The sequence below is a fragment of the Dendroctonus ponderosae genome, unplaced genomic scaffold (assembly GCF_020466585.1).
Source record: "Dendroctonus ponderosae isolate FM_Combo_2020 unplaced genomic scaffold, Dpon_F_20191213v2 Dpon_F_20191213_11, whole genome shotgun sequence".
Classification (NCBI taxonomy): Eukaryota; Metazoa; Arthropoda; class Insecta; order Coleoptera; family Curculionidae; genus Dendroctonus; species Dendroctonus ponderosae.
The window spans coordinates 2888761-2915499 of NW_026017213.1; the positions used below are offsets into that span (position 1 = coordinate 2888761).

At 40.1% G+C, this 26739-nt stretch overlaps 4 protein-coding genes across 8 annotated transcripts in view; 2 read left to right on the forward strand and 2 right to left on the reverse strand.

Moving 5' to 3' along the window:
* LOC109542422 (transmembrane protein 26) overlaps window positions 1–3415 on the reverse strand; it is an 11178-nt gene extending 7763 nt beyond the window's left edge. The window contains exons 1-2 of the mRNA XM_019911647.2: window positions 2921–3415; window positions 2382–2541 (exon numbers count right to left, since the gene is read on the reverse strand). Of these exons, the coding sequence (XP_019767206.2) occupies window positions 2382–2541; window positions 2921–3114 (354 nt within the window). The 5' untranslated portion in view covers window positions 3115–3415. The remainder of the gene's footprint in view (window positions 1–2381; window positions 2542–2920) is intronic.
* An 817-nt stretch (window positions 3416–4232) lies between these two features.
* On the forward strand, window positions 4233–10259 carry LOC109542391 (sorting nexin-13). Of its 2 annotated transcripts, none has more exons than XM_019911597.2 (13): window positions 4233–4518; window positions 4570–4893; window positions 4945–5183; window positions 5238–5375; window positions 5433–5605; window positions 5656–5772; window positions 5825–6089; window positions 6142–6783; window positions 6840–6982; window positions 8902–9120; window positions 9173–9340; window positions 9397–9611; window positions 9671–10259. In XM_019911597.2, exons 1-13 carry the CDS (start codon window positions 4406–4408, stop codon window positions 9993–9995), a joined length of 3081 nt encoding a protein of 1026 aa, XP_019767156.2. In that variant the 5' UTR covers window positions 4233–4405; the 3' UTR covers window positions 9996–10259. The 2 variants fall into 2 exon arrangements, with proteins under 2 accessions (XP_019767156.2, XP_019767157.2); XM_019911598.2 differs by having other exon boundaries at window positions 9675–10154.
* Window positions 10260–10331: 72 nt separating this feature from the next.
* LOC109542392 (MLX-interacting protein) lies at window positions 10332–26653 on the reverse strand. Of its 4 annotated transcripts, none has more exons than XM_019911601.2 (16): window positions 26152–26653; window positions 17082–17188; window positions 16954–17027; window positions 15191–15316; window positions 14978–15128; window positions 14808–14900; window positions 14642–14748; window positions 14252–14579; window positions 13604–13782; window positions 13238–13409; window positions 13004–13176; window positions 12720–12950; window positions 12536–12663; window positions 12354–12492; window positions 10879–11008; window positions 10332–10823 (listed from the first exon to the last, which is right to left on the reverse strand). In XM_019911601.2, exons 1-16 carry the CDS (start codon window positions 26427–26429, stop codon window positions 10714–10716), a joined length of 2526 nt encoding a protein of 841 aa, XP_019767160.1. In that variant the 5' UTR covers window positions 26430–26653; the 3' UTR covers window positions 10332–10713. The 4 variants fall into 4 exon arrangements, with proteins under 4 accessions (XP_019767160.1, XP_019767158.1, XP_019767159.1 ...); XM_019911599.2 differs by having other exon boundaries at window positions 13523–13782; XM_019911600.2 differs by having other exon boundaries at window positions 12354–12477; window positions 13523–13782; window positions 26152–26652.
* Window positions 21421–22571, forward strand: LOC109542394 (glyceraldehyde-3-phosphate dehydrogenase 2). Its single transcript, XM_019911603.2, has one exon. It carries the CDS (start codon window positions 21518–21520, stop codon window positions 22514–22516), a length of 999 nt encoding a protein of 332 aa, XP_019767162.1. The 5' UTR covers window positions 21421–21517; the 3' UTR covers window positions 22517–22571.
* Window positions 26654–26739: the final 86 nt, after the last annotated feature.

Here is a 26739-nt window from a genome sequence, read left to right on the forward strand (position 1 = left end):
TAGAGGATGCTTTACTCCAAAAATATCAGAAGTTTCAGTCAAATTGGGCCTAATTTGTAAATCCTGGCTTATAATTGAAATAGTGCCAAAACAACACAATTTCTTTAAAAAATCGTAACTCCTCATCGAAAACCGGTAGCTTCTGTAATTTTGCACACCGTATAGAAGAGGCTCAGCTCTGAAAGCTCTATTAACTTAGTTTATATAGCGTGAAACCTGACTTTTTCCTGCCCTTATAAAAATAGGGTTAAAAATGGACAACTTCACTTCACTGCACCCCTTTTTGAAAAATATTGTCTCGTTCAATCACTAGCAGCTACCAAGTTTCAACTAGCGCACCCTATAGCAGAAATGTGACTCTATAAATCGTTAAAGTCTCTTTCAATTTTCTGGTTAAGCTGAATGTTGCCAAGTCTGTAAAAGCTGGTCTAAACATGGAAGCTTGCACTCAACATTGCGCTGTTTCTAAAAATTCGTAACTTTTAATTCAGAGCAGGGATAATTCTTAAACTGGCACACCCTATAGAAAATAGTTACGTTTACAAATGCTGAAATTTTTGTTCGAATCGCAGTGCATTCGAATTTTTGCGGAAAATTTCCTGAAGCTTCTGTAATTGCTGGTCTAAACATTTTTTTTGCCTTTTTTAAGACAAATGTCGTTTTTAATAATAGAAACTGTTATTTTTAGCCACACTATAGACGATACTCCAGTCTAAAAATCCACATAATTTTCGTAAAATTGCATCAAAGGCTGATTTTTGCCAACTTTGTTTTGTAAGTTCTGGTTTAAAAATGAAAGTATTTCCCTAATAATAAGCCTTTGAAAAATTCGAAACCTTTTATCCAAAGCCGGTAGCAAATAGAATTTGGCACACCCCATAGACGAGGTTTGACTCTAAAAACTCGAACAATTTAATTAAAATGTCTGAAAAAAGTTTATTTTTTTTGCGTTGTTTAAATGCGAGTTTATAAATGGAGGCCGTACTAAAGTGCACATCTTTCTTCAAAAAATCATCTCGTTTAGTTCATGACAGAGAGCATGTTGAAACTTGGGCACCCTATAGAAGACACTTGGCTCTATAAGTCATGGAAGTTTTTTTTGAAATCGCTCTTCAATCTGAATTTTTACCACTTGACTAAATAATGCTCGAAAACTGTAAGTTTTCACTGAAGTTAAACCTATTTTTTTATATTTTCTTTGAATCTTTAGCAGGTAGCAACTTGCACACTTTACAGAAAATACCTTGGTCTAAACATCCTCATAATTGCAGTGAAATCCCGTGAAACGCTGAGGTTTGCTAACTTTGTAAGTTCCGGTATAAAAATGAAAGTGTTTCCCTAATAAATAAACGTCTTTGAAAAACTCGTAACATTTTATCTAGAGCTGGTGGGAACTGTAATTTGGCACACCCTATAGAAGAGGTGTGGCTCTAAACATTCGAACAATTTAATTAAAATTCCGGGGAAAAGTTGATTTTTGTACTGTTTTAATGCGAGTTTAGAAATGGAGGTTTCTACTAAATTGCACATCTTTCTTCAAAAAATCGTCTCGTTTAGTCCATGACAGAGCACAAGTTGAAAGTTGTGCACCCTATAGAAGACACTTGGCTCCATAAGTTATAAAAGTTTTTTTTGAAATCGCTCTTCAATCTGATTTTTGCTCACTTGACAAAGTAATGCTGGTCGAAAACTGTAAGTTTTCACTGAACGTAAACTTATTTATTAATATTTAAAAAAAATCTGGACCAGGTAGCAACTTGCACACTTTATGGAAGATACTTTAGTTTAATAATTCCAATAATTGCAGTAAAATTCCGAAAATTGCTGATTTTTGCCAACTTTATAAGTCTCGGATTAAATATGAGATAAAAATTCGTAACTTTTTATCCAGAGCCGGTAGCAACTGGAATTTGGTACACCTTATAGACGAGGTGTGACTCTAAAAACCCGAACAATTTCAGAACAAAATAAATCAAGACGATGACTTAATAGTCGAAAGCGCTAGTCCAAATGTACCTTTGAAGGCTAGAAAAAGGCCAAAAATTACAAAATTCAATACAAGATTCTTTGATTGAAAAAAATGCTAGTTTCATAATTTCATGGAGTAGAATTTTTTAGATTTCGACCTACTTTCACATTTCCATTTTTTCTAGCATCTGAAAAACAGCCCGTTTAAGCCTCCCTTTAAAAAAATGTCTGGTACATAAATTCATCATGAGGAACCTTTGAGATTCTGACCAATTTTCACTCCATAATTTTTGCATCAAACTCGAGTTTCCAATTTAAAAAGGCAATTTTTCATAAAATATCCAGCATGTCAGAAACTAATCGGTAGCTACTAAAAGCTAGTAGGGTTGATTCATATACAACAGAATTCCTACCCCAATTAAATTGTGCAAATCCTTAAGTTGTCCATCCGCAGTAAAGTTCATCGGCAATTCCAGCCCTTTAGCTCTCATCCGTTTATCCACTTTATCCAATTCCAAGAGCCAAATTGCCGGAACAATGCTGGCCAAATAAAGAAACACTGAAGGACAAAACCTGGAAAACTCAACATAATTATCGGAACGAAAAACCTTCTTGGTGGTTTATAAATGGAGAAACTTCTATTGAACTTTTCTGTTCAAAGTCAGTGGGCTAAAAGCCCGGAAACAATCACAATACATTCGCAAATGGGCCGGAAATCCACTGCTAGGCAAACCATCGCTTAGGCGAATCGCGTCAGTGGATCATCAATATCGCTGCTGTCGCTTTACAACCGGCATATTATTCAGCAATATTGAGCAATAAGAAAAAATATGCTTGTTTCAACCCGAAGAAATCCCTGAAACTTCCCTAACACCTACTTTTATCGTTTTACCCCCAAAAGCGCATCTCACAACAAAAGAGCGCATTTTCCGCACTGCACTCACACACTCACCATTTCCACTCCTGGTTCTTCTTGATGGTCAACGTGAAAATGCCCTCGAAGAAAAGCAGCAAAATTGGCGAGCTCAGGTACCAGTAAAAGGAGTTTTTCTTGAAAATCGTCACTTGCCAGATACCCAAAAAGCCGTGGGCCGCAAAAACAACTCGCGTAAATATCGCCTTAATTGTGGCCACAAAACGCGCCATGGCAGCTCGAATTCCAACAGCCGAAGAGTTTCATTCCATCGGTGGTGCGCAACCGATCAGGGAAACTCAATGGAAAGTGGAAGGTTTTTTTTTTTGAATTATTCGCGCGCTCTCCATTGCCGATATGATATTCGCCATTCAAGGGACATCTATGGGTTCATCCGGAAAAATATTGTATTTTAACCCAGTTTAGATTCGCCTTTTAGTGGAGAAATTAGAAATCCGGTCAAATCGGAGGGAATTGGGGATTAAAAAAGAAGCACGCACACTATTAAAATTGAGATTTTTAGAAGTTTGGGGAATTTTGAAAAAATTATTGAAAAATACTAATTCATTGCTACTTTGTACGCATTATAAATGAAGACTTTTCTACTCCAACAACTTTAAGTTTCAGCCTTTTAACTACGGTAGTTTGTTATTTATAACTTTTTCAAGACAAACGCGCACATTTAAAAATGCAGTTTACACATGAAATTTTCCAAAATCGACGGAAATTCCTAACTCACTACTGTTTATTCTACATAAACAACAACATGTTCTTTTACCCAAATTCCCAATTTCAGCCCTTTATACCGCAGTTGTTGCAACTTCTTAATTTTTAAAGACTCTTTCGCTCAATTGAAAGTGCAATTTTTAAACGAAAGCTTGTCGAATTCACGAAGATCAATGGATGCTTCAAATTCATGCTATTTTGATTGGAGCCTCGCTTGAAAAAATTGCGAATTTCAGCACTTTATTTTCCGTAGCTCGCAACTTACGAATTTTTTCAAATAAACGCGCGATAATTAAAAAAAAAATGTTTTTAGATAGAAGTTTGTAAAATTCTCAAAACTCAATCGATACTCCAAATGCACTGCAAGTACACACAAGGAACACTTGAAGCATTTTTAGGAAAAATTTCCATTTTTAGCTGAATCTGGCATACTTTACAACTACGGCAATTAAAAAAAAACGCGTACAATCAAAAATGCAATTTTTAGATGAAGCTGATGAAAATTCGCAAATTTTTTTACCTAAATGCAGTCAATAATATTTAAGTAAAAAAATTGCGCAAAAAAAATTTCCGCCCAAGTCCTTTTGCGCCGTTGCCAAATGCTGCTCTCAACCGTAACTTCCGTAACATAACCTCGCATTTTTGGCAGCAATCACCTGACGTTTCTAACATAAATAACAACAACCAACTAGTAATCTTTCCACAGTAATTTTCCATCTCCTGGCTGACAAAAAAGGATCTAATACCTTCCCACTAACGCGTTACAGTTGGTAACATGTCCCCTATTAACTGGTGAAAATGGAGCCCCAAACCACCGCCTGGGCCAGCCTAATTGTGATACTTCTCCTAAGTAGTTTCGGTGTTTTTGGATTACTAACAGTTCTTGCTGGCATATCAGTGTTTTTCGTTGGGTAAGTGCTGAGCTGGACGCGCCCTGGCACTGCGGCAATTTCAAATTTCAGGGCGTTTTCGCTCCTCTACTTAAAGCTGGGAGATATCGAGTCGTTCTATGCCAAATGCGCTGGCAATCCGCTCACGACTAATCAGCAGAGCGATGGAGGCCTGAAAGCCATCAAAGCAGCCCTGTCGAGCCCAAAGAAAGTGCCAAAGTCCGATAATCGAGTAACAGGCAGTGAGCTGATCGACAGCTCGTTACAAGAGATTCTCGGCTACATAATCAGGGACTACATTGAACCCTGGTATCGCCTAATCTCTATGGACTCGGAGTTTCCTCAGCTGGCCGTCAGGCAGACCGCTCAAACGTTTGCCATCAATATTTCCAACAGGTAAAACTTTCTTTTGGCCCTTTTACTCGGGCTAACACTTCCTCCACTTAGAGTAAAGGAGGTTGATTGGATCCCATACCTAACTCAAAGACTGGTGGACGATGCTGCCACTCATTTGCGCCTGTACAAGCAAGCAAGGGCCAAGATGAAAATCCAGGAAAAGCAGCGCGAGGCTCGAAACTCGCCTGCAAAGGACGCAAGGGCTTCGCCCAAAAAAACCATCCACAAGCGACACAAAAGCGAAACCGACGTAAGCTGGTATAATGGAAAAAGCTCCGACTTCGGACGAGGTAATCAGTTAAGCACCGCCATCCAGAAGCCTTTTACAAGCAAGTGGCTTTCAGATGTGGGAAATTCAAAGTTCTTTTCACCGGAGGCCAAAGAATGCACGCTAGAGGAGCATTTCTTCAATTTGGAGCTGCAAATGGAGAAAAATCTAATTTCCAGACTGGTAGTCTGCACTGATGTGGCAAAAGAAAAAGGTTCCACTTCTAACTAGAGTGCGTCTTATAATCATTCTTACTGTTTACGTATTGTAGAATTCCTGTGCGAAATTATGGAAGTGTTGCTTTACATCCTGCTACCAGACGAAGACTTTCAGTGCAAGCCCTTGCGGTATTTGCTGCGCGATATTTTCTCAAATGGCGTCATTTTGCCACTCTTTAACCTGGTGGCTGATCCTGACTATATCAACCAGGCAATGCTTTGGATCGTATGTTTGTCCTCTATCCTTTACCTTGTCCATTATCCTTAAGGTTTCAGTGTCTGCGAAACATGCCCATATCCAGCGAAATGTTCCTGACAACTTTGCGGCTGACTGAAAGCCCGGAGGAACTGAAAAGTACCAAAGAGTTAGTCGAGAGCGAAATACACAACTTAGTAAGTGGCCTGCACGGCTTCGAAAGGACTTGACTGAAGGAAATAATTGTAGAGATCCAGGGATGCAGGTGGAGAAGACCTGGCAGTGAAGCAGCAGCTGAGCAGTCTGGCTTATGTGGTGAAACTCATCGACTCCAGGTTAGTGAAGATGGAGACGTCCGGCTGCATGGACGAGGCCCTTCCTATGGACAAGATCCCGAAAATCGACCTAAGCCTTGAGCAAATTCTGCAGGACAGCCTGGGGCTGTCCTATTTCATGGACTTCGTGTCCAGTCAGGGCAGGCAACTGGATTTATTCTTCTACCTGAACATCGAAGGTAAACCCGTCCTTTTTTGACTATGCTGCGCTTCAAACCCCAACCGTTCCAGGATGGAAAGATTCCCTAAAAAAGGAGCTACTCGAGGTTCAACAGCCGTCAGAAACCGCTTTGTTGGTATGCGAAAAGGCACGATGCTCAGCCCTAGGAATCTATGAGCAGTACTTAGGCGGCAAAGAGGAGCGAGTGAACATCAGCGAAGACATTGCGCAAAGTTTGCACTTTAAAATCAGGAACCTGAACGAAAAACCCCACGAGTTCTGGTTCGATAAAGTGAAGAAAGTTATGTTTGAGAAAATGGAGAGCGAATGCTTAGCGGCGTTTAAGAGAAGCAAAACCTACATCAAGATGCTGCATGAGCTGGATTTGGTGCCGCAAAGCATAGCTGAGGAGGACAGCGTCAGCTTGAACAGCATTGAAAGCCTGGAAAAGGACAACAGTATGGGCGAAACCCTAAAACCGAATAAATCCACCGCTAATCTGCTAGCGGTGGAACAATCACCCAAACTGGTGAAACATGCTCGGTCATTTAGCGATGTCACTATGTTTAAGGGGGCGGAAAATGGACAGTCGTTGTTTAACCCGCATCTTGCAGCGCCTGTGGACGGTGATGCGGCCAGCTTCAGCTCGAAAACTGAGGCAGAGAGTCTGAAAACCGGAGAATACGGATTAGCTGTGAATATCATAGAAACTGGTAAGAAGGATTGAGATTTTAGGAGCTACAAATGATCAAAACGGGGCCGGTTTTAGGTATCGTTTGCGAAAAGGGTAAAACTTTTGGAATCTACGCCATTAGGGTGAGCAGGCAGTATTCGTCAGGGTATTTGGAAGAGTGGCACATTTATAGGAGATACAGCGACTTCTATGACTTGCACATGAAAGTTAAGGAAAAGGTATGCAGATTGAGCATTGAGAGTTTTGGTTGGTAGCTTTGAATATTTTTTCACAATTGGTATAGAAATTTTTAGATGGATGTTTGAAAATTTCCGATAAATCAATGGACAGTCCGACATCACTGCTATTTCGTCCTCATTTCAAGTAAATGCCCTTGTTTAAATTTTGCAAATTTCAGCTTTATCTGCCGATTTTTGCATCTTATGAATTTTTAAAAGCAAACGCGTACAATTGAAAAAAAAACTATTAGAGAGAAGTTTCTGGATTTAGAAAAAAACAAGAAAAAATCTGAATTCAGTGCTGTTCCGTAAATTTTTCAACTGAACCCTTTTTATCCGAATTCCAAATTTAAGTTCTTTATTTGAAGTACATTGCGACTTATGTAATTTTAAAGACAACCGTGCACAACTAAAACTGCGTATTTTATGCAGGAGTTTGCGGATTAAAAAAATCAATTAAAATTCTGACTTTTTTTGCTGTTTCTTCTACGTTACAACTTGATACTTTTTTATACAAATTGGAAATTTCCGCCGTTTATCTGCTGTAGTTTATTACTTATGAATTTTTAAACAGAAACGTGCACAATTGGTATAGACATTTCTAGATGGATGTTTGGAAATTTCCGATAAATCAATGGAAAGTTCCACTGCATTGCTATTTTGTCCCCATTACAAGTAAATGCCTTTTTTTATTTGCCAATTTCAGCTCTTTATCTGCCGATTTTTGTAACTTATGAATTTTTAAACGCAACCGCGTACAGTTGAAAAAAAAATTGATTATTAGAGAGAAGTTTCTGGATTTAGAAAAAATCAAGGAAAATTCTGAATTTAGTGCTGTTGCACAAACTTTTCAACTGAACCCTTTTTTATCCCAATTCCAAATTTAAGTTCTTTATTTGAGGTAGATTGCAATTTATGTAATTTTAAAGACAACCGTGCACAACTAAAACTGCGTATTTTATGCACGAGTTTGCGGATTAAAAAAATCAATTAAAAATCTGACTTTTTTGCTGTTTCTTCTACGTTACAAATTGATACTTTTTTATACAAATTGGAAATTTCCGCCGTTTATCTGCTGTAGTTTGTTACTTATGAATTTTTGAACAGAAACGTGCACAATTGGTATAGACATTTCTAGATGGATGTTTGGAAATTTCCGATAAATCAATGGAAAGTTCCACTGCATTGCTATTTTCTCCCCATTACAAGTAAATGCCTTTTTTTATTTGTCAATTTCAGCTCTTTATCTGCCGATTTTTGTAACTTATAAATTTTTAAACGCAACCGCGTACAGTTGAAAAAAAAAATTGATTATTAGAGAGAAGTTTCTGGATTTAGAAAAAATCAAGGAAAATTCTGAATTTAGTGCTGTTCCACAAACTTTTCAACTGAACCCTTTTTTATCCGAATTCCAAATTTAAGTTCTTTGTTTGAGGTAGATTGCAACTTATATAATTTTAAAGACAACCGTGCACAACTAAAACTGCGTATTTTATGCAGGAGTTTGCGGATTAAAAAAATCAATTAAAATTCTGACTTTTTTTGCTGTTTCTTCTACGTTACAACTTGATACTTTTTTATACAAATTGGAAATTTCCGCCGTTTATCTGCTGTAGTTTATTACTTATGAATTTTTAAACAGAAACGTGCACAATTGGTATAACAATTTTTATATGAAAGTTTGGAAATTTCTGATAAATCAATGGAAAGTTCAACTTCAATGCAATCTTGTCCACATTAAGAGTAAATCATCATTCCTGAAAGTTGCAAATTTTGGCCCTTTACTGCCGTTCTTCACGCCTTGTGAATTTTTAAGGACAAACGCGCACAATTGGAACTGCTAAGTTTAGATGTTGTGTTTGCAACTTATGCATTTTTAAAGCAAATTCCTCAGCTTTATCGTTGCGCGTTTGTTTCAGTACCCCGATCTGTCGAAAATCGCCTTTCCAGGCAAAAAAACATTCCACAACATGGAGCGCGCCGTGTTGGAAAGACGCATGAAAATGCTGGGTAGTTACATGGCGGAATTGTGCCAAAACACTGTGATGAACGCGCACCGCGGTCTTAGAGACCTGCTTATGACCTTTTTAGAGCAGGGCGACTACGATAGAGCCACTGGAGGCCCGATTTCCGCAACAGTGAGTCCCAATGTCCAGTCGCGTTTTCCCTTGACTGTGTGACGAATTTCAGATAAACACCCTGGTAAATCCGATTAAATCCGGGATGAAAACCATCAAGAACATGCCAGAGCACTTAATTAACACTGTGGATGAAGTGGTTGGGGGATTGTCGAAGGTTTTCCAGAGCAAAAGTGGAAAACTGCCGGAAACCAGCAAAGTGGGCGCATCGATCGAGGAAGTTTGTGGCAAACAAGCAAATTTTAGCGGGATGTTGATATGGGTTTGTTTTTGCAGAGCGACGACAACATTCCGCTGAGAATAATGCTGCTGCTGATGGACGAAGTCTTCGACTTAAAGTCCAGAAACCAATGGCTGAGACGTCGGATCGTCACCATCCTCAGACAAATAGTCCGCACAATGTTCGGCGACATCGTTAACCGAAGAATTCTGGACTACGTCTCTTATGTGACCAGTCCGAAGAACGTCGCCCATTACCTCTACGTGTTCAAGTAAGTCTTCAGCCCCAAAGCCAGCCCGTGAATGGCAGTTGACTAGAGCGGCCTTTCAGGCAGTCTTTTTGGCCTAACGGCATGCGAAGCGACCGGAAATCGGACCGCAGCGCGGACACCAAAAACCGGACACGAGTCGCATCCAAAGCGGCTCTTCTGTCCTGCCTGTCGGACGAGTTGAAGCACATTATCGGCTCTGAAACGACCAGAAAAGGCCTGTTGACCATTTTCGATCTGTTTCAAAGGCCCACCTTGAATCGGCGTCTGCTCTACGTGCTGCTTGAAGGGGTCCTTTGCTCGCTTTTCCCGGAAAAGGACTTAATGGTGCTGTTCCAGAAGCTCCACTCAAAGCCCCAATGCGACTCGAATAGTCAAAATCGGTGATATTTTTCTGTTAGTTAGTTTTAGTGCCATGCTCTGGTCAATGGTATTTTTGGCCGCTCTGACCTGCATGTTTGAGGAGAGCCCGCCCAAAAATGCCATCAACTAGTCTCTTAGTGTTAGTGGACACTATCTTCTGGTGATTTTTATTTATTGATTAATTCTTGCAAGTTCTCATTCCCCAGATTATTTTGTATTATTTTCGTTACACTTAACAAACCAAATGTTTATATACGCTATTTTTCAAATAAACACCTTATTTTATGTTGCAGTGGTTTCAGTCCTGTTTTTGCCTATTGGTATTGGTAAAACCCCCAATAAAAAACAACGCAAACAACGTTGCTTTGAAACGGTTTATTTTAAACGTTTACGTAAAATATTTAAAGACAAAAATTAACAGCATTATTACTAACTGAAACGGAACATACAGTTTATACAGTATTACGGCATAAGTACCCTATAAAATGTCCATGCAACAGCTGGCCAATGTAAATCAGTTTCCAAAATACCCACGGCGAAGGCACAATAATCATACAAACATTAGAGTAAGGAAAAAAGGGTTAAAATTGAAAGTGCATCCACAATGGATGGCCGACTGGAAGCCACTTTCACATATTGCACTAATATGGCATAGTGGAAGACGCTATGAAAATGCTGCCTCTTTTGTTCGATCTTGATCCACATTGGAGACGAGAAATGAGCAAAAATACACGGCCGCGTGCTATTTCATGTCCTTCTTCAGTACCAACTGCCTGGCTTCTTCAGGCAACTTGTCGGGTTCCGAGAGGATTTCTGTCTTAGTGCACAGGTACCGTAAAGAGTTGAGCACCACTAAAATCGCACTAAATCGGTAATTTGCACATATTGAGCCTTCGAATGGACTTACCAGGTCTGAGATCGACTAGCGTGCAATGCTGTTCTACCCACAATAACGTTGATGAGTAAAGATCATCAAGACTTGACGACGATACAAAGTTGTTAAATGAGGCCAATAACGGCCGACATATTAGGCTAAACTATGCAAAAGTTCGGAAATATATCAAGAAATATTTGTTACACCTCTTTAAACTGTTATCTGCTATATCTACTCACTCCAAACGTATGCATTTTATGAAAATTGAATTTAACTGCAAGTGAAACAGCTGCATGCGACTAAAAAATACGCCCTTACCTCAAACGGGAAAAATTACAGAATTTCATGCTAGTCTTAATAGGAATTTACAATTGAAGCCAACAGAGGTGCATGGTCTAAAAAAGGCATGAAAAATCTTCATAAATCGTCTCATTAATGCCTGAAGCTGGTTCTAGAGCTACATACATGGTTGAATCGAAAGATGGGAATCAGAAAAATATTGCGTTTGTTCCGACTTTAAAATGCAGTTTGAAAAAATCTCACCCACCCATAAGTTTGGTCCGTTTCTGTAATCATTTATTCAATTTTCACAGTACCTTTGAGTAAACCTGCAAGAACGCCTCCAAACGCCCATCAATGTCACAAAACGGCGATTCTAATACGATAGTAGGCCTGTGTTGTGGCACTGTCATGGCTTGACAGCAAACGTCAGATGTTCTCGATTTGCAAAAACTCGTTTATTTGGAAAAATTTGGTATACCGATGGAAAAAACACCACAAACAGCTGAAGAAAACCGCGTATTTTCCGAAAATCCGCGAATCTTCACTGGGAAATCGAAAAAAACTTGGATTTTTCGCATTTTCACGGAGCGAATCGCGCAGTGTTTACCGCCCACCGATAAAACTAGACTGAGCGACATGGCCTGTAGCTTAGCAACAGGCCGTTGTACACTACACGGCAGTTGTGAGAATTTGACATTTTCTCTTGTAACTTTTTACAGGTTAGGAATTTCCGATAAAGTCTAGATGGGAAAAAAGTTCTCATCATGCGCGATCAAAAAGATCTTTACGACTAGAGCGATATTTTCAACCGTTTCAAAGATATGAGCTTTTCAACTTCGACGCCCGTTAAAATTTCACATTTTTTCTTGTAACTTTTCAACCGTTTGGAACTTCTGATAAGGCCTAATTGGAAAAAGAGAGCTCTTGAGATGCTGCATCGAAAAGGTCCTAATGATTATTCAAAAAGATTCAAGCGTTGGCGAGATGCCGATGAAAATGTACTAAAAATCTCTGTATGTCCTTTGGGGATTAGATTTTTCTATTCGACGATTAAGGGGTAAAAATTGCCTTGAATCAACCGATCCAAAAAGTCTTTACGGTCCATCAGCTGTTTTTCCTCTATCTCTTTAGAGTTTAGGAGTTTCTGATCAAACCCTATAGGCAAAAAAAAGGTGCCAGAACGGAGCCATAAAAAAACATAAAAAATCGCATCGAAAAAAGGATACAATCCAAAACTTCCAATTCTCCATCGTCCGATTCCGAACATAGTCATCGAACATTTCCTGCATACGACTGTCTCGGCGCCGCGACACCGGCGCCCCCGTGGCAGGTAGCATCGACTGGCAATTGCTGCGGAAAAAATTGCTGAAAAAAAATCGAAATCGACCCCACCAGTGGCTGCTTTTACCTTATCGAGGTGTTGAGCGACTCGATTTCTTGCCGCAACGAGTCCATTTCCTCTTTGAGATGATGGCGCTCAGCGCGCAGCGTTCTGATGTACTCAGCGCCTTTTTGCAACCGCATGGCTTTACTCAGCTACGGGAAAGCTGCGTTTTACCGGACTGTTTCCAGTCGAGCAAATGAGTCAATACCTTTGCGTTCGGGTTCTGATTCAGCTGCGGAATCAGCGAGTTGATCATGTCGAAGCCGTTCTTGATGTTGCACCGGCGCTTCTGCTCCGCATGAATATGCCCCACCCTTCGGTCTCTCGAACCTTCTCGACTTGGAGACCCCATGGAGCCTTGAGACGAAGTGGGAGAGTGCAGATTCTGCGAGGGCGAGTCCAATGGGCTGTTTGAGCCACTGTAGGTGCTCAAATAGGACTGAAAGTCCCGAATTGCCGATCAAATTTGAAAACTTGCCATCATTCACTCACCGAATCCCCATTGGTGAGCGACACAGTGTTGACACTGATTTGTGAGGTCAGCGGGATGACACTGACCGAAGGATTTTTGAGCACCGGAAGGGCTTTGGCCTCCTCTTTGACCCTGCTGGGCGGCATGTTGTGATTGGCTGACCACGACTGGACGGTTTCCGCCAATGGGGCGTCTGCAACCGAATTTCCCAAGCATTTCCAGCGGAAACTTAACGGCGAATAGCGGATACTCACTGCTGGTCAGCAATTGCGTCAACAGCGCATTGGTTTGGGGCGTGATAAGGGCGGTATCACTTGACGCTGACAGTAAGGGCGGCCTTTTCATTGGTTCCCGAGTGTTGGACCGTGATCGGCCCCGCCCTCGTTGAGTGGCGCGGTTTTGATGTTCCACTTTGATGTCTTTCGGCTGTGGGAGCAAGATTAGCAAGTTAAATCGGCTGCAAACAGTTTGGAAAAGCTTCTATCTACAGCAGCCAACTAAACTGAGGAAAGCAGTAGAGAAAACAAACCAAAACTTACAACAACCGAAGGAAAATTAGTGTGATAAGAAATGTGCGAGGGATGCATAGGCGGATGCATCATTTGGGACGGCGCTTGTACCTGTTGCTGGACATTGGGTGATGTAAATTTCAGATTGGGCCGATTTGTGGCCGAAAATTTGTACGCTGCAGAACCGGTGGATGGTTGCACTTGGGGCCTGAATTGGGGCTCGTTGACAGGCAAATCCTGCACTTGAGTCCGGTGCTGTTGTGGCTGCGATGGCTTTGCCACCATTGGCACTGTAATAAAACATTCCGTCAGACTTTGCAAAAATATACCTTTCGCATCCCTAAACACATGGGAAAAGCTTCACTTGAATTTTCACCCGTCGTGATGAAACTTTCACCATACCTAGCGTAAAATGTGCCTAGCTGTAAAAACCTATGTGCTAGACGAGCCTGTTAACCATTCCCCAGTCATTACCCCGTGACTGTGAAACACCCTGTATAGATCAAAATGTGCTCCAACCAAGCTGAAACAAGTGGGCAACTAGACTTTGGCAAAAATTGACCTCAAATCCCCAAAATCCCCCATCTTTGTCAAAACTTCAGGACACATAGAGCAAAGTCTGCTTTGGTGAACGGTACAAACACCCATCCGCTAACTAAGACTGATTGAGAGAAATTATATTCTAAAGTCTAGTCGGCGAAATTACCCACTTGCACTGTTATTCAACCACCATGAATACATACAAAAAAAAAGCCTCACCTTGTTGTAATCGATCATTACGGCTGACATGATCAAGAATCGGCGTGGTTCCATAGCCTGGATAAGCTTTATTAGGGTTGTCCATGGATTTTCCAAAAGAGCCCCCAATCAACCCATGGCTCAGCTTGCCCCTGCTGGTGCCATGGTTGGACTTTGGTGTTATTTTCGATATAATCGAATAGCTGCTGGATTGAATGTATGGCTGGGGCGGCAGCATCGCATTGTTAAACATCGCAATCTGGCTGTCTTGAGGCTTTTCCAGACCTGATGGGCGTGTCAGCTCTGGAATGTGAGGCTGGTATTGGCTGGCGGTTTGAGCAGCGGCCACCTACATCCAATCGGGTCGGTTAATTTCTGCTAATTAACCATCAACAATCTGTAATTGCTTACAAGAGGGGGTAGATCCGATGGCCTAATTGGTCCCGGGTAATCCCAATTGATTGGGTGCTGCTGCTCTTCAGGTACAGTGGGTAGCTTATTGTGCATGTACAAAACATCTGATTCGAATATAAAAAAATCAGCAAAACGAAGCCTGATTGAATGTTTCCAAACATACCTTGTAGCGGATCGAAGGTATCCATGTAGTCGTCCAAGTTGGGCTGTAACGGCCCCAAGCTGGGCTGTATAAAGTCAGCGAAACCGGACTTGGCTGCAAAACATTGAGGTAAATGTCACACAGTACCGCCCAATCAGCTGCCTTTGCTAAGTGAGACAACAAAAGTTTACCAAGTTCTCTGGTATCGGGAAAGGCGTAAGGCTGATTGGCTATGGTGGAGAACAGAGTGTCGCTCATCAGCCCCATGTAGTCCTCGTCGATCATCATGTTCATTGTGTCCATGCTGTTCGAATCGGCCAGAATGGCATCCACATCGTTCATCTACAGAGCACCTTCAGAAGCCACGCTTTTCTTGGGGGGGACGGTGGAAATGAGCAACTTACCATCTCCATCTCTTCTTTGGGCGTGTGGCCGTAGATGTGGTTGCGGTAAAACATGCGCCATTTTTTGTACTCTGCCGTTACAGCCGCCAACTTCCGTTTCCAGTACTTTCCTTCCAGAACAATGGCCTGTAATCGAAAAAAAATTGAGATTTCGAAAATTCTCCATAAATTACTCAATGCCCCCAACCCGATGAAACCCTCAGCATAAATAGCCCAAAGTGTGCTCTATCTAATGCTTCCAAAAACTTCTAGGCAGCAAAAAGCATTTGAGCACAACAATTTTTTAAAAAATTGATCTGCATGAGCTGCAAAGCTTGGAAAATGCGGGAGGACACTGCATTTTCAAAAAATGCTTAAAGGGCGCATTGCTAAGGGACTCTCGGCACACATAGAGCAAAGTGTGCTCTATTCAAGGCTGTAAAAGGCTACCTGCTGGCCGAAACCATTTGAGAGGAATCATTTTTGAAAACTGGTCGGCAAAGGGTTTGGCTCGAAAAATGCGAGATTGCAACTGCATTTACTAAAATTTCCCAAAAATAATCTAAAACACGCTTGGCTATGAGGCTTTCACTGTATATAGCGAAAAATATGCTCTATGCAAGACAGTGAAAAGCTGATCACTAGCCAAGACCATCTGAGAGAAACTGATTTTTGAAAATTGGCCCGAAAGGTGTTTTGCTTGAAAAAGGCGAGATGGCAACTGCATTTACAAAAATTTCCCAAAAATCATCTAAATCACGCTTGGCTATGAGGCTTTCACTGTATATAGCGAAAACTATGCTCTATGCAAGACAGTGAAAAGCTGCTCACTAGCCGAGACCATTTGAGAGAAACTGATTTTTGAAAATTGGTCCAAAAGGTGTTTTGCTTGAAAAATGCGAGATTGCAACTGTAATTACAAAAATTTCCCAAAAATCATCTAAAACACGCTTGGCTATGAGGCTTTTACTGTATATAGCGAAAAATATGCTCTATGCAAGACAGTGAAAAGCTGCTCACTAGCCRAGACCATTTSAGAGAAACTGATTTTTKAAAATWAGCCCGAAAGGTGTTTTGCTTGAAAAATGCGAGATTGCAACTGTAATTACAAAAATTTCCCAAAAATCATCTGAAACACGCTTGGCTGTGAGGCTTTCACTGTATATAGCGAAAAATATGCTCTATGTAAGACAGTGAAAAGCTGCTCACTAGCCGAGACCATTTGAGAGAAACTAATGTTTGAAAATTGGTCCGAAAGGTGTTGTGCTTGAAAAAGGCGAGWTGGCAACTGCATTTACAAAAATTTCCCAAAAATTATCCAAAAYACACTTGAGGCTTTCAGTATACATAGAGCAAAGTGTGCTTAAAGCAAGGCTGTAAAAAGTTCTTTACTAGCCGACGGCATTAGAGCGAAATTAATTTTTGAACATTATATTGCAGTGATCTGCTTGAAAATCACGAGTTGCACACTAAATTTTCAAAAATTTGTCACAAATTGCCAAAAGCACGCATTGTGATAAATCTTATACCACACATAGAGAAAAGTCTGCTGTATCTAATGGAGCAAAAATGGACTACTAGTGCAGGCCATTTAAGATAAATGAATATCTTAAAATCACCAAACTGCCTACCAAAATCGCCAAAAAAACCTTATCGCTACGAATTGCTAAAAAAACTAGTTCTCAGGGCAAAGAATTGTTCTTTTCGGCCCAATTCGCAGTGCAGAAATAGTAATTGAAGTTAAAAAAAAATCCCTAAATACAAAACTGGAATAATAAACTTACTTCTGGTTTGTTGTGGGTGTCGACGTCCAAAGGGGAGGCAAATTGGCAAATGAGCGTGTTTTCCTTCTTGATGACTGGAAAATAATCATTAGAGAAAAGCGCAAAACGGACGAAGAAGCAAGACTCACATTGAAGATGCCAACATCTCCAAATCACATTGTTTAAGCGTATTTTGTCCTTCCATCTCAACCGGATGCCTCTAAATCTATTCCATTTGGGTGATGTGAGTTTCTGCCTGCAATCCAACAAATATTTAGATTTGGATGGACATGTTTTACATTGATACAATTATTAATCGTTAATCCGTGACGCATCATTCAATTTTCGGCCAAATGACGTGGAAAATCGGACATTCTCCCAATAAACCACTAGTGGATAGTTTTAGTTCAGAAAATTCCACATGCTTTATTAATAGCGACCATAATTTACATGGGCTGTCCGGAGCTAATTTCGCTCTGGATATCCTTATATAACCGATAGAATAGATTTTTCTTAATTTATTTGCGGTGACTATCGTCGTCACTGACTATTTACCTAGTGTTTCGATGATCGCACTTATCAGGAAGCCGAAGATTACTTTTTATTTAATATGTAGCAAACTTTTAAGCAACTAATACAAATGAAGTTATGCCAAACAAGTTCCAAGAGAAAGATGCCAGAGAAGCTCAGAAAGTTTGTTCTTAAGAAGGCTATAGGCAAGATTATATAGAGCCAACTATGCTCTATTGTGCGGAGCAAAAAGGTAGAAGCTAGGAAAGATCGTTTGAGAACAATTAATGTGTGTGTGTAGCTTGAAAGAGACGACTACATTTTCAAAAATTTCTTACAAATCAACAAAAGCAAGCATCGTAATAGAACTTTTAGGGTACATAGGGCAAAGTGTATTTTATTGAGTGAAGTAAAAAGCGACTAGCTAGAAAAGGTCATTTAAAAACAATTAATTTGTGAAAAGTAGTTAAAAGACGAGTTGGCAACCTTATTTTCCAAAATTCCTCACAAATCGTCAGAAACACCAATCGTGATGAAACTTTCAGCATACAGATAGAAAAGTGTGTTCTATTGAGTAATATGAAAAGCTACCAGCCAGAAAAAATCGTGGAAGAAAAATTTATTTGTGAAAAATAGCTAAAAGACGAGTTGGCAACCGCATTTTTGAAAAATCCTCCCAAATCACCAAAAACACCAAGCGTTATGAAATTTTCAGGATACAGAGCGAAAAGTGTGTTCTATTGATTGATATGAAAAGCTACCAGCTAGAAAAAATCGCGTACGAAAAATGTATTTGTGAAAAGTAGCTAAACGACGAGTTGGTAACCTCATTTTCCAAAATTTCTCACAAATCGTCAGAAGCACCCATCGTAATGAAACTTTTAGGACATCAGAAGAAAACTGCATTCTATTGGTTGGTGATTTACTAGCTTCAAGGTATCATTTAGGAGAATTCCCGTTTCAGCAAAGATGATATATAGATAAATTCGCTCTTTTTCGACTTCGATCACCGAAATCGCTATAAATTTCCTATTTGCTTTAGTGATTGTCACAGGCTATTTACCTACTTGTTACGACAGTAGCGCTTATCAGCCAGTCGATTACGTCTGATTTAATAACACTAAATGTAATGTAAATTAATTTAAAAATTAAAATTAAAAATAATTCCAATTTTCTTGCCTTTAGACATTTTATTTTTGTGGCTTTTGCTAATAAACAATGCAGCGGTTCTGAAATTAAATCTGGCCGAATTTCATTTATAAACTTCGAAAATACAATTGTTTCTGCGTTTCACAATGCATTCTGGCAATGATGTAATTTGATAATAAGCTGGACTAGTTTAGATAAGGCTGATCTAAAAACAAAGCAATTTCCGAAGATTTCCCCCCAGTTGCAGCATCTTCTGATAAAATTTTCAATTGAGACTGATTGGTATCGAGTGATGGACGGCAAGTTGACCAAATGCGCAATGGAAATTTCCAAATTATGTGGGCCAACTAATTTTAGCAACCGATCTATTTCGGGGCTTCCGATTTGATGTCTTGTTTATATAAAATTAACCATGCACTTTGTACACCAGCCCAATTTGTTTATCTGCAGTCCAACAGCTTGGTAAGGCTTTATAGGCGAAAATTATGGCCAAAAAAACAAGCAACTAGCACTAAAAGTTGCAACAACAATTTGATAAGAACGTGTAGTAACACACTAAAATCTCGACTTGTTTGTGTTCCTGTTATCAGATAATGTAATACAGTTTTCGACTTTCTAAACAATTTTATTCTAAAATGTTGTCTCGGAGATTTATCGTTAGTTTGGATAACCTTTTCCAGCCACAATGATCATTTATGTACGCTTTTCGTGTTTTGAGTTTGCAAACTGGGAGAACAGTCATGGCGACTCGTAAATGAGAGATAAGGGGTGCTTTGCCCAAATGTTCGTCGTTTGTTAATCGTTTGATTGTCCAAAAACTGCTCACTGCTTCAATTAATTTAATGCATGGATCCAATGAAAATTTTTGACGGAAAATGGACGGTTTAGCATACTGACAGGCACCGTCTATAAAAACTCCTAACTTCTAACCCAGACCGTGCAGCTACTTGAAATTTTCACAGTCTACCGAAAACACTTCAGTCTACAAGTGCTAAAAATTTCACTCAAATAGCACTACAGTCGCTTTATTGACAATGCTGTAAATCTTGGTATAAAAATGATTAGTTTTTACACGACTGCAGGCTGTTTTTGAAATTTTCAGAACTTCTAATCTAAGATAATAGGGAAGTTGAAATGTGTACATCTTATGGCCAAAACCTAAACCTGAACATGCGCCAAATTCAATTCAAATCGCATCAAGCCCTAGTTTTTTCCTCCTGGATTAATCTTGACCTCAAAATGAACACTTCGGCAAATTAGCGCCATGCGCTTGGCAAATTAATAACTTCTATTCCAGGACATGTATCGACTTGAAATTTTTACAGTCTGTAGGAGATACTTAGGTCTAATTGCGATGAAAGTGCATTAAATGCTGATTTTTACCCAATCTGTAAACACTGATCTGCGAATGGATTATTAGAATTTCCTCAACCGGACGTTCTTATTGAAAAATCGCAAACTTAAAATCCACTGGGCAACTTCACAGTTCATTAAAGACACTTCGACAAAAAATCCCTGAAAATGTTAATTCTGATAACCTGAATTGAATTGAATCTGATAACCCTGAAAATTGCAATCAAATCTCACTTAATTTTTACAAACTTGTAAATTCTGGCCACCCAATTTCATCCAACCACAGGCACCTGTTTAAAAATTCGTAATTTCCAACTCAAAGAAAATAAAAACTTGAAACTTTCACAGTCTACAGCAGGCAAGTAAAGCTGCAAAGCCCTAAAATTCCTGTCAAATCGCGCTAAATTCTAATTTGTAGAAACTTTGTACACTCTGACATATGACCGATATCAAACATTTTCTCATTTCCTTTCAAAAATTCCCCACTTTCTAGTTAGAGCGAGTAGAAACTTGAAACTCCCACAGTTTAGAAAAGACACCCGAATAAACAAACCATGAAACTTTCATGCACATGGCACCAAATCTTGATCTTTAGAAGCTTTGGAAATTCTGGCCTGCCAATGAACGATTTACACAACTGCACGCTCTGCTTTAAACATTAAAAACTCCCAACCGAAAGCAACTAGAACCTTGACTTTGTAACACTTTAGAGCAAGCTATTTAATACCCTGAAAATTCGAATTAATTCTCATTCAAATTGTGCCTTTTACAAAATTTTGACCAGAGAATGAATGATTTCAACTAACTATAGGCACACGTTTAAAACTTCGTAATTTCCAACCCCGAGCACGCAAAAAATGGCAACTTCCACAGTGTAAAGGAACAAATTGAACCTACAAACCCTGAAAATTTCACTCAAATCGCACAGAATCTGACTTTTATACGCTTTGCAAACTCTGTCCCGTAAATGACCGATTTCGCAAAACTGCATGCTCGCGTTCAAAAACTTCCAAAATTCTCCCTAGAACAAGCAGAAAGTTGAAACTTTCACAGTTTACAAAAAACACCTGCATATAAGAGCCCCTTTAAGTTCTATTCAAATACCACTAAATCAAAATTTTTACAACCTTTGAAAATTCTCACTTCGAAGTAAACAATTCGACAGAACTGTCCGCTCCCTTTTAAATTTGCATAACTTCCAAACTGGCGGCAGCAGAAATTTGAAATTTTGGCAGTCTAGAGCAAAGAATTGAATCTGAAAAGACGGAAAATTTCAGTTAAATGGCACGCCCCCTTGAAAAATGCCTAACTTCCAACCCTGACCAATCAGAGCCTTAAAATTTGCACAGTATATAGCAGAGTCCTCCAAGGACTGTAAAAACTTCATTCAAATCGCAGTATCAAAACCCCAAACTATCCCAGGGAGAAAAAGGGAGACCCTCCAACTCCACCCGCTCTACACTCAAAAAACCATCCGTTTCCCAGGTTACCTTCTCCAAATAACCAGCACCAAATCGCGAAAGTTGAAGTCGCTGCCACTGAAAAACTTCTTCCCGGCAAAAATCCTGGAAAAATGGCCCAAATCGGGATCAACGGGTTCGGGCGAATCGGGAGACTGGTACTGCGCGTCGCCCTGGAGAAGGGCGTCAAAGTAGTGGGGGTAAATGACCCTTTTCTGGACCCCGCCTACATGGTCTACTTGTTCAAGTACGACTCCACTCATGGAAAGTTCAATGGATGCGTCTCGACCGACGGCAAGTGCCTGTTTGTGAATGGCGACAAAATCGAGGTTTTCAACGAGAAAGACCCCACAAAAATCCCGTGGGGACAAGTGGGGGCCTGGTGCGTGGTGGAGAGCACTGGGGCCTTCACAACCGTCGAAAAGGCTTCGCTGCATCTGCAGGGCGGCGCCAAGAAGGTGATCATTTCCGCACCGTCAGCCGATGCAGAAACTTATGTGTGTGGAGTCAATCTGGATAAGTACGACCCTTCACAGAATGTTCTATCGAACGCTTCTTGCACCACGAATTGCTTGGCACCGCTGGCCAAAGTAATCCACGATAATTTTGAAATAGTCGAAGGGCTGATGACGACCGTTCACGCCACCACTGCTACGCAAAAAACTGTAGATGGCCCTTCGGGGAAGCTCTGGAGAGATGGGAGAGGAGCCGGCCAGAACATCATTCCAGCAGCGACAGGCGCTGCAAAGGCTGTCACCAAAGTGATCCCCGACCTTAAAGGGAAGCTGACTGGGATGGCCTTTCGGGTGCCAGTTCCGAATGTTTCAGTCGTCGATCTGACCTGCAGACTTGGCAAGCCAGCCTCCATGGACCAGATCAAGCAGAAGATCAAAGAAGCCGCTGAGGGCGCATTTAAAGGAATCATTGGCTACACTGAAGAGGAGATCGTGTCTTCCGACGTAAACGGCGATTGCAGAAGTTGCATCTTCGACTCTCTGGCCGGGATTTCTTTGAACGACAACTTCGTCAAGTTGATTGCCTGGTACGACAACGAGTTCGGGTACTCCAACCGAGTGGTCGATCTCATCAAGTTCATCCATTCAAAGTCCTAAATTATCAACACGCCCTGTACTAAACCAACTCAATAAATCGCTTGTTTAAAATGTATAATTTCCATTTTGGGCTTGTTTTGCCTTGTCACCATCAGCGTCGACACATTAACATTATTAGCTCAACTAATTGGTACCTCTTCAACAAAACATGCCAATTTATCTGCCGTTTTAAATAATGCGTCGCTCTTATTACTGCTTAATTAAAACGAATCTGCTTTATAGAACTTGTTTACGTTATCCTTCATAAGCTCGCACGTGTCCCAATTTTTACAAACTAGATCATTCCGTACCAGTTTTATTTAGCGATTTTTACAACGTTTGTAGTTGCAAAACCCCTGAAGATTTTGATTGACTTCTACAAAGTGTTGATGATCAAACCAAATTTGTCTATTGCAAATTACTTGCACATACAGGGTGTGTTTTATTCGATTAAAAGTAGTCACAACAAACGAATTGCATCCTCTGAACTGAAGCAATCGGAAAAAAATCACGAAATTTGCGAGAAAATTGACAATTGCAGATTTAATAGAGCGCATACGCTATCAATCGGTATCTAAAATTATCCTCTAGTTGCTCCTCATTTTGAGTGGGAATTTTCTGAACAAACTCTAAACTACTTAGGGTGACAAAAATCAATTACATCGTCCCCATTTAAAAAATCGCCAAAAATTGCTTGAAAATATACACTTTCTGAACTGATAGAATGAAGCTTCCTCTATCAAATATCTATAAAACAACCCTCTCTTTGAGCCTCATTGCGACTGAGAAATTTTTGAAGAAATTCTAACGCCATTGCACCTTTGAAGTCTAAGCAATCGGCAAAAATTAGCGAAACTTGCTAAGCTAATCGAGCGAGGATTGTCTGCTTGCTAGTCATTTTGTTGTAGCCGAAAAATCGGCTCAAATCGCTAGAAAATCGTCATTTGCAGATATAAAGAAGGGAGGATTTCCCGATCAAATGCCAATTTCTCAAACAAACCCGTCTTCCATCAGAGCCGCAATCTGATCGATAAAACTGAAAAACACACTAACCAATGAGAAGTGGCAAAAACACATGGCTAATTTACGACAGCTTTTTTTCAAAAATCCTGCTACACCAGCTGAAAACTGCCCAACTGTAGGAAACCCCTGAATTTAGCCTGATAAAATCCGTGCATACACAACAATAAAGCAAAACCAGATAACTTTTAGGGCTTTGTTTATTCGCATCTCAATTACAGCTGTAGCAACAAGCTGTTTCGGATCTTAATCCCTCATCAGACAATTTTTAAATATAAAATTCGCCTCGATAGAATTTTCTCGCATTTTTATTAAATGTTTGACTAAAAATATAAGTTTATTGTTTTAAGCTTAAGTTTAATTGTAAAGTTTTTTAAAATTGGATGCATTGAAGTGAAAATCGGCTTGCTAACTTACGTTTCGGTTCTCAAATCATCGTCAGAATCCTTCTCTAGAGAAAAAATGGATCTTTGCAAGATGTATAGCCTTGCTTCGGTCTTCAGACCATCATCAGATCAATTTTCTTTAAAAATCCAGCCCCATCAAAATTTCTGTCCGTTTTCAGGCGATTTTCGACACAAAATCCAAGTCAATTGGTCTATAAGGTACGTTTAGGCACTAAAACCATCATCAAATTATTTTTCCTGGGTGAAAATCATTTAGATTGCAATAAGTTTTTAGTCAAATTCTGATGCAAAATCTATGCATCTCGATTTAAGTTTCTGCCCTCTTTCAGTCAAATTTTCATCGAAATCAGATGGTTTTGAACGTATGTTTCGGTTGTCAAACCATCATCACACACTTTTTTCTGAATAAAATGAATTTAGCTTTTAAATCCAAAACGTTTCGGTACTAAAAACATCATCAGGTCAATTTTCTATTAAAAAATCCAGCTCCATCGGAATTTGTTCCCGTCTTCAGTCAATTTTCGACGCAAAGTTCAAATCAATTGGTCTATAAGGTGCGTTTCGGTACTACTACGATCATCAAATTATTTTTCCTGTATGAAAATCGTTCGGATCGCGATAAAGGACCGTTTTTTGCCAAATTTAGACACAAAATCCAAATCGTTTGCTTTATGAATTTCTTCCCGGAAAACAATCGTCTCGATCTCAATTTCTGCCTGTTTTTGGGCAGACTTCGACACCAACCCCATTAATTTATAAAGCACCCGCGTTTCGGTCATCAAGACATCATCAAAGAAATTTTTCTGTATACAAATAATCTAGATCGCAATGTATGGTTAAGTTCAGACAAATTTCGAGGCGAAATCAAAATTCTAAACTTTAGAGCGTCGTTTCGGTTCTCAAACCATTATCAGATCATTTCCCAACAGAAGAAAATGTATTTCGATCGAAACTTCGGGCCGATTTTAGTCAATTTTCGACGCAAAAAACTCAAATCAATTGGTTTAAGGACTAAAATTAACTTAGAACGCGGTGAGCGTCCGTTTTCAGCCAACTCTAGACACAAAATCCAAATCGTTTGTTTTATAGCGAAGTTTTGGTTCTCAGATCATCACCAGATCAATTTCCTAGAGAAAAAATGCAAACGGATGGAGATTTCACGCCGGAATGAAGCTTAATCTATCAAATGGTCTATAAAACAACCCTCTCTTTGAACCTCATTGTGACTGAGAAATTTTTGAAGAAATTCTAACGCCATTGCACCTTTGAAATCTAAGCAATCGGCAAAAATTTGCGAAATTAGCGAAACTTGCTAAGCTAATCGAGCGAGGATTGTCTGTCTGCCAGTCATTTTGTTGTAGTCGAAAAATCGGCTCAAATCGCTAGAAAATCGTCATTTGCAGATATAAAGAAGGGAGGATTTCCCGATCAAATGCCAATTTCTCAAACAAACCCGTCTTCATCATCAGAGCCGCAATTTGATCGATAAAACTGAAAAACACACTAACCAATGAGAAGTGGCAAAAAACACATGGCTAATTTACGACGGCTTTCTTCCAAAAATCCTGCTACACCAGCTGTAAACTTCCCAACTGTAGGAAACCCCTGAATTTAGCCTGATAAAATCCGTGCATACACAACAATAAAGCAAAACCAGATAACTTTTAAGGGCTTTGTTTATTCGCATCTTTATTACAGCTGTAGCAACAAGTTGTCGCTTTACAGCCGACTTATTGCCTTTTCTTGGGGTCAAAAACCAAAAGCTTTTAAGGCAACAACTGAGAAGCCAAAGTCCAAGTTGTGGTTGTTGTTGTTGTAGCAAATAGTCTATGGAATATTAGACAGCGCGTTTTGAACAGATTTAAGAGGCGGATTCCTCTTGTGAGAAAAACGAAAAAAAAGTGTATAGTTTCAAAGATGCAGCCCTTTAGATTTAGCATTTGAATAATCATGTGAATTCTCTCGCTTTTCCTTAATATGGCCCCAAGAAATAGCTGGTTTATGCCCCTTTCTGGGCCTAACAACGGGGCTCAAAGGCCAAAACTAGAAATGCGATTTGGGAAGGGTTGCATGGAAACTGCCCGCCAATTTCGCGGGTTTGATAAACGTTATTAAATCCCAGCAATGCAGCATCAGATGCATGTCGAATAGCACTGATAACAGTGAAGCAACTCCCTGTTTTGTGGCATTTTGCGACGAAAACAGGCAATAAACAAAGCTGTAACTTACCTGTAGGCCAGTGACATGCACTCAAACAGCTTGGAAAGGCTCTGGTCGATACAGATCTGCTGTTTACTCTTCCTCAGACTGGGCAATTCGAGTGCCCCTTGCAGACAAGCCCTGTTGGGGACCAAAGGCTTGGCCTCCAACACTTCTGGTATGGGAACCGCCACATTGTCTTCATCGTCCTGCTCTTCCGCCTCGAACTGGGAGACCATAAAGTGGCCCGAATGGATCGACTCTTTGCCGGGCTTCTCCAGCCTCTTTTGCTGCACTAAATAGGCCATCGTTTGCCTCTGTTTGTTGACAAAATTACTGCGACACAACGAATTGAGCGAACATCTTGCTGGACGAACGGCGCGCACGTTTTGTTCGTCGCAATGTAGTGAAGATGTGGTCCTGTTATCACTGTTAAGAAGATCAAGGACTGATAAAGGGGTCACGGCAGGTTTCCACAAAAACTACTTTTCCATAAATAAATTCTACCATTGAAACTGTGCAATGTGAAGTTCGGCTCGCTGTCATCGTGACAGCTGTTAAGCAGTTACGTCATTCACTGAGGGGCAGCCATCAGCCATCACTACTAGCTTTATATCT

Excerpts from the sequence above, each read along its gene's own strand:
- LOC109542392 (XM_019911599.2), bottom strand. The coding sequence starts at position 26,429 with ATGGCCTATTTAGTGCAGCAAAAGAGGCTGGAGAAGCCCGGCAAAGAG. Across the intron at positions 15,317-16,953 it reads ACACCCACAACAAACCAGAA|GCCATTGTTCTGGAAGGAAA; the intron begins GTAAGTTTATTA and ends TTTCGATTACAG. Across the intron at positions 11,009-12,353 it reads AGAATTGGAAGTTTTGGATT|TTTAGCCTAATATGTCGGCC; the intron begins GTATCCTTTTTT and ends ACTTTTGCATAG.
- LOC109542394 (XM_019911603.2), top strand. The coding sequence starts at position 21,518 with ATGGCCCAAATCGGGATCAACGGGTTCGGGCGAATCGGGAGACTGGTA.
- LOC109542391 (XM_019911597.2), top strand. The coding sequence starts at position 4,406 with ATGGAGCCCCAAACCACCGCCTGGGCCAGCCTAATTGTGATACTTCTC. Across the intron at positions 6,784-6,839 it reads TGTGAATATCATAGAAACTG|GTATCGTTTGCGAAAAGGGT; the intron begins GTAAGAAGGATT and ends GGCCGGTTTTAG. Across the intron at positions 6,983-8,901 it reads ACATGAAAGTTAAGGAAAAG|TACCCCGATCTGTCGAAAAT; the intron begins GTATGCAGATTG and ends CGTTTGTTTCAG.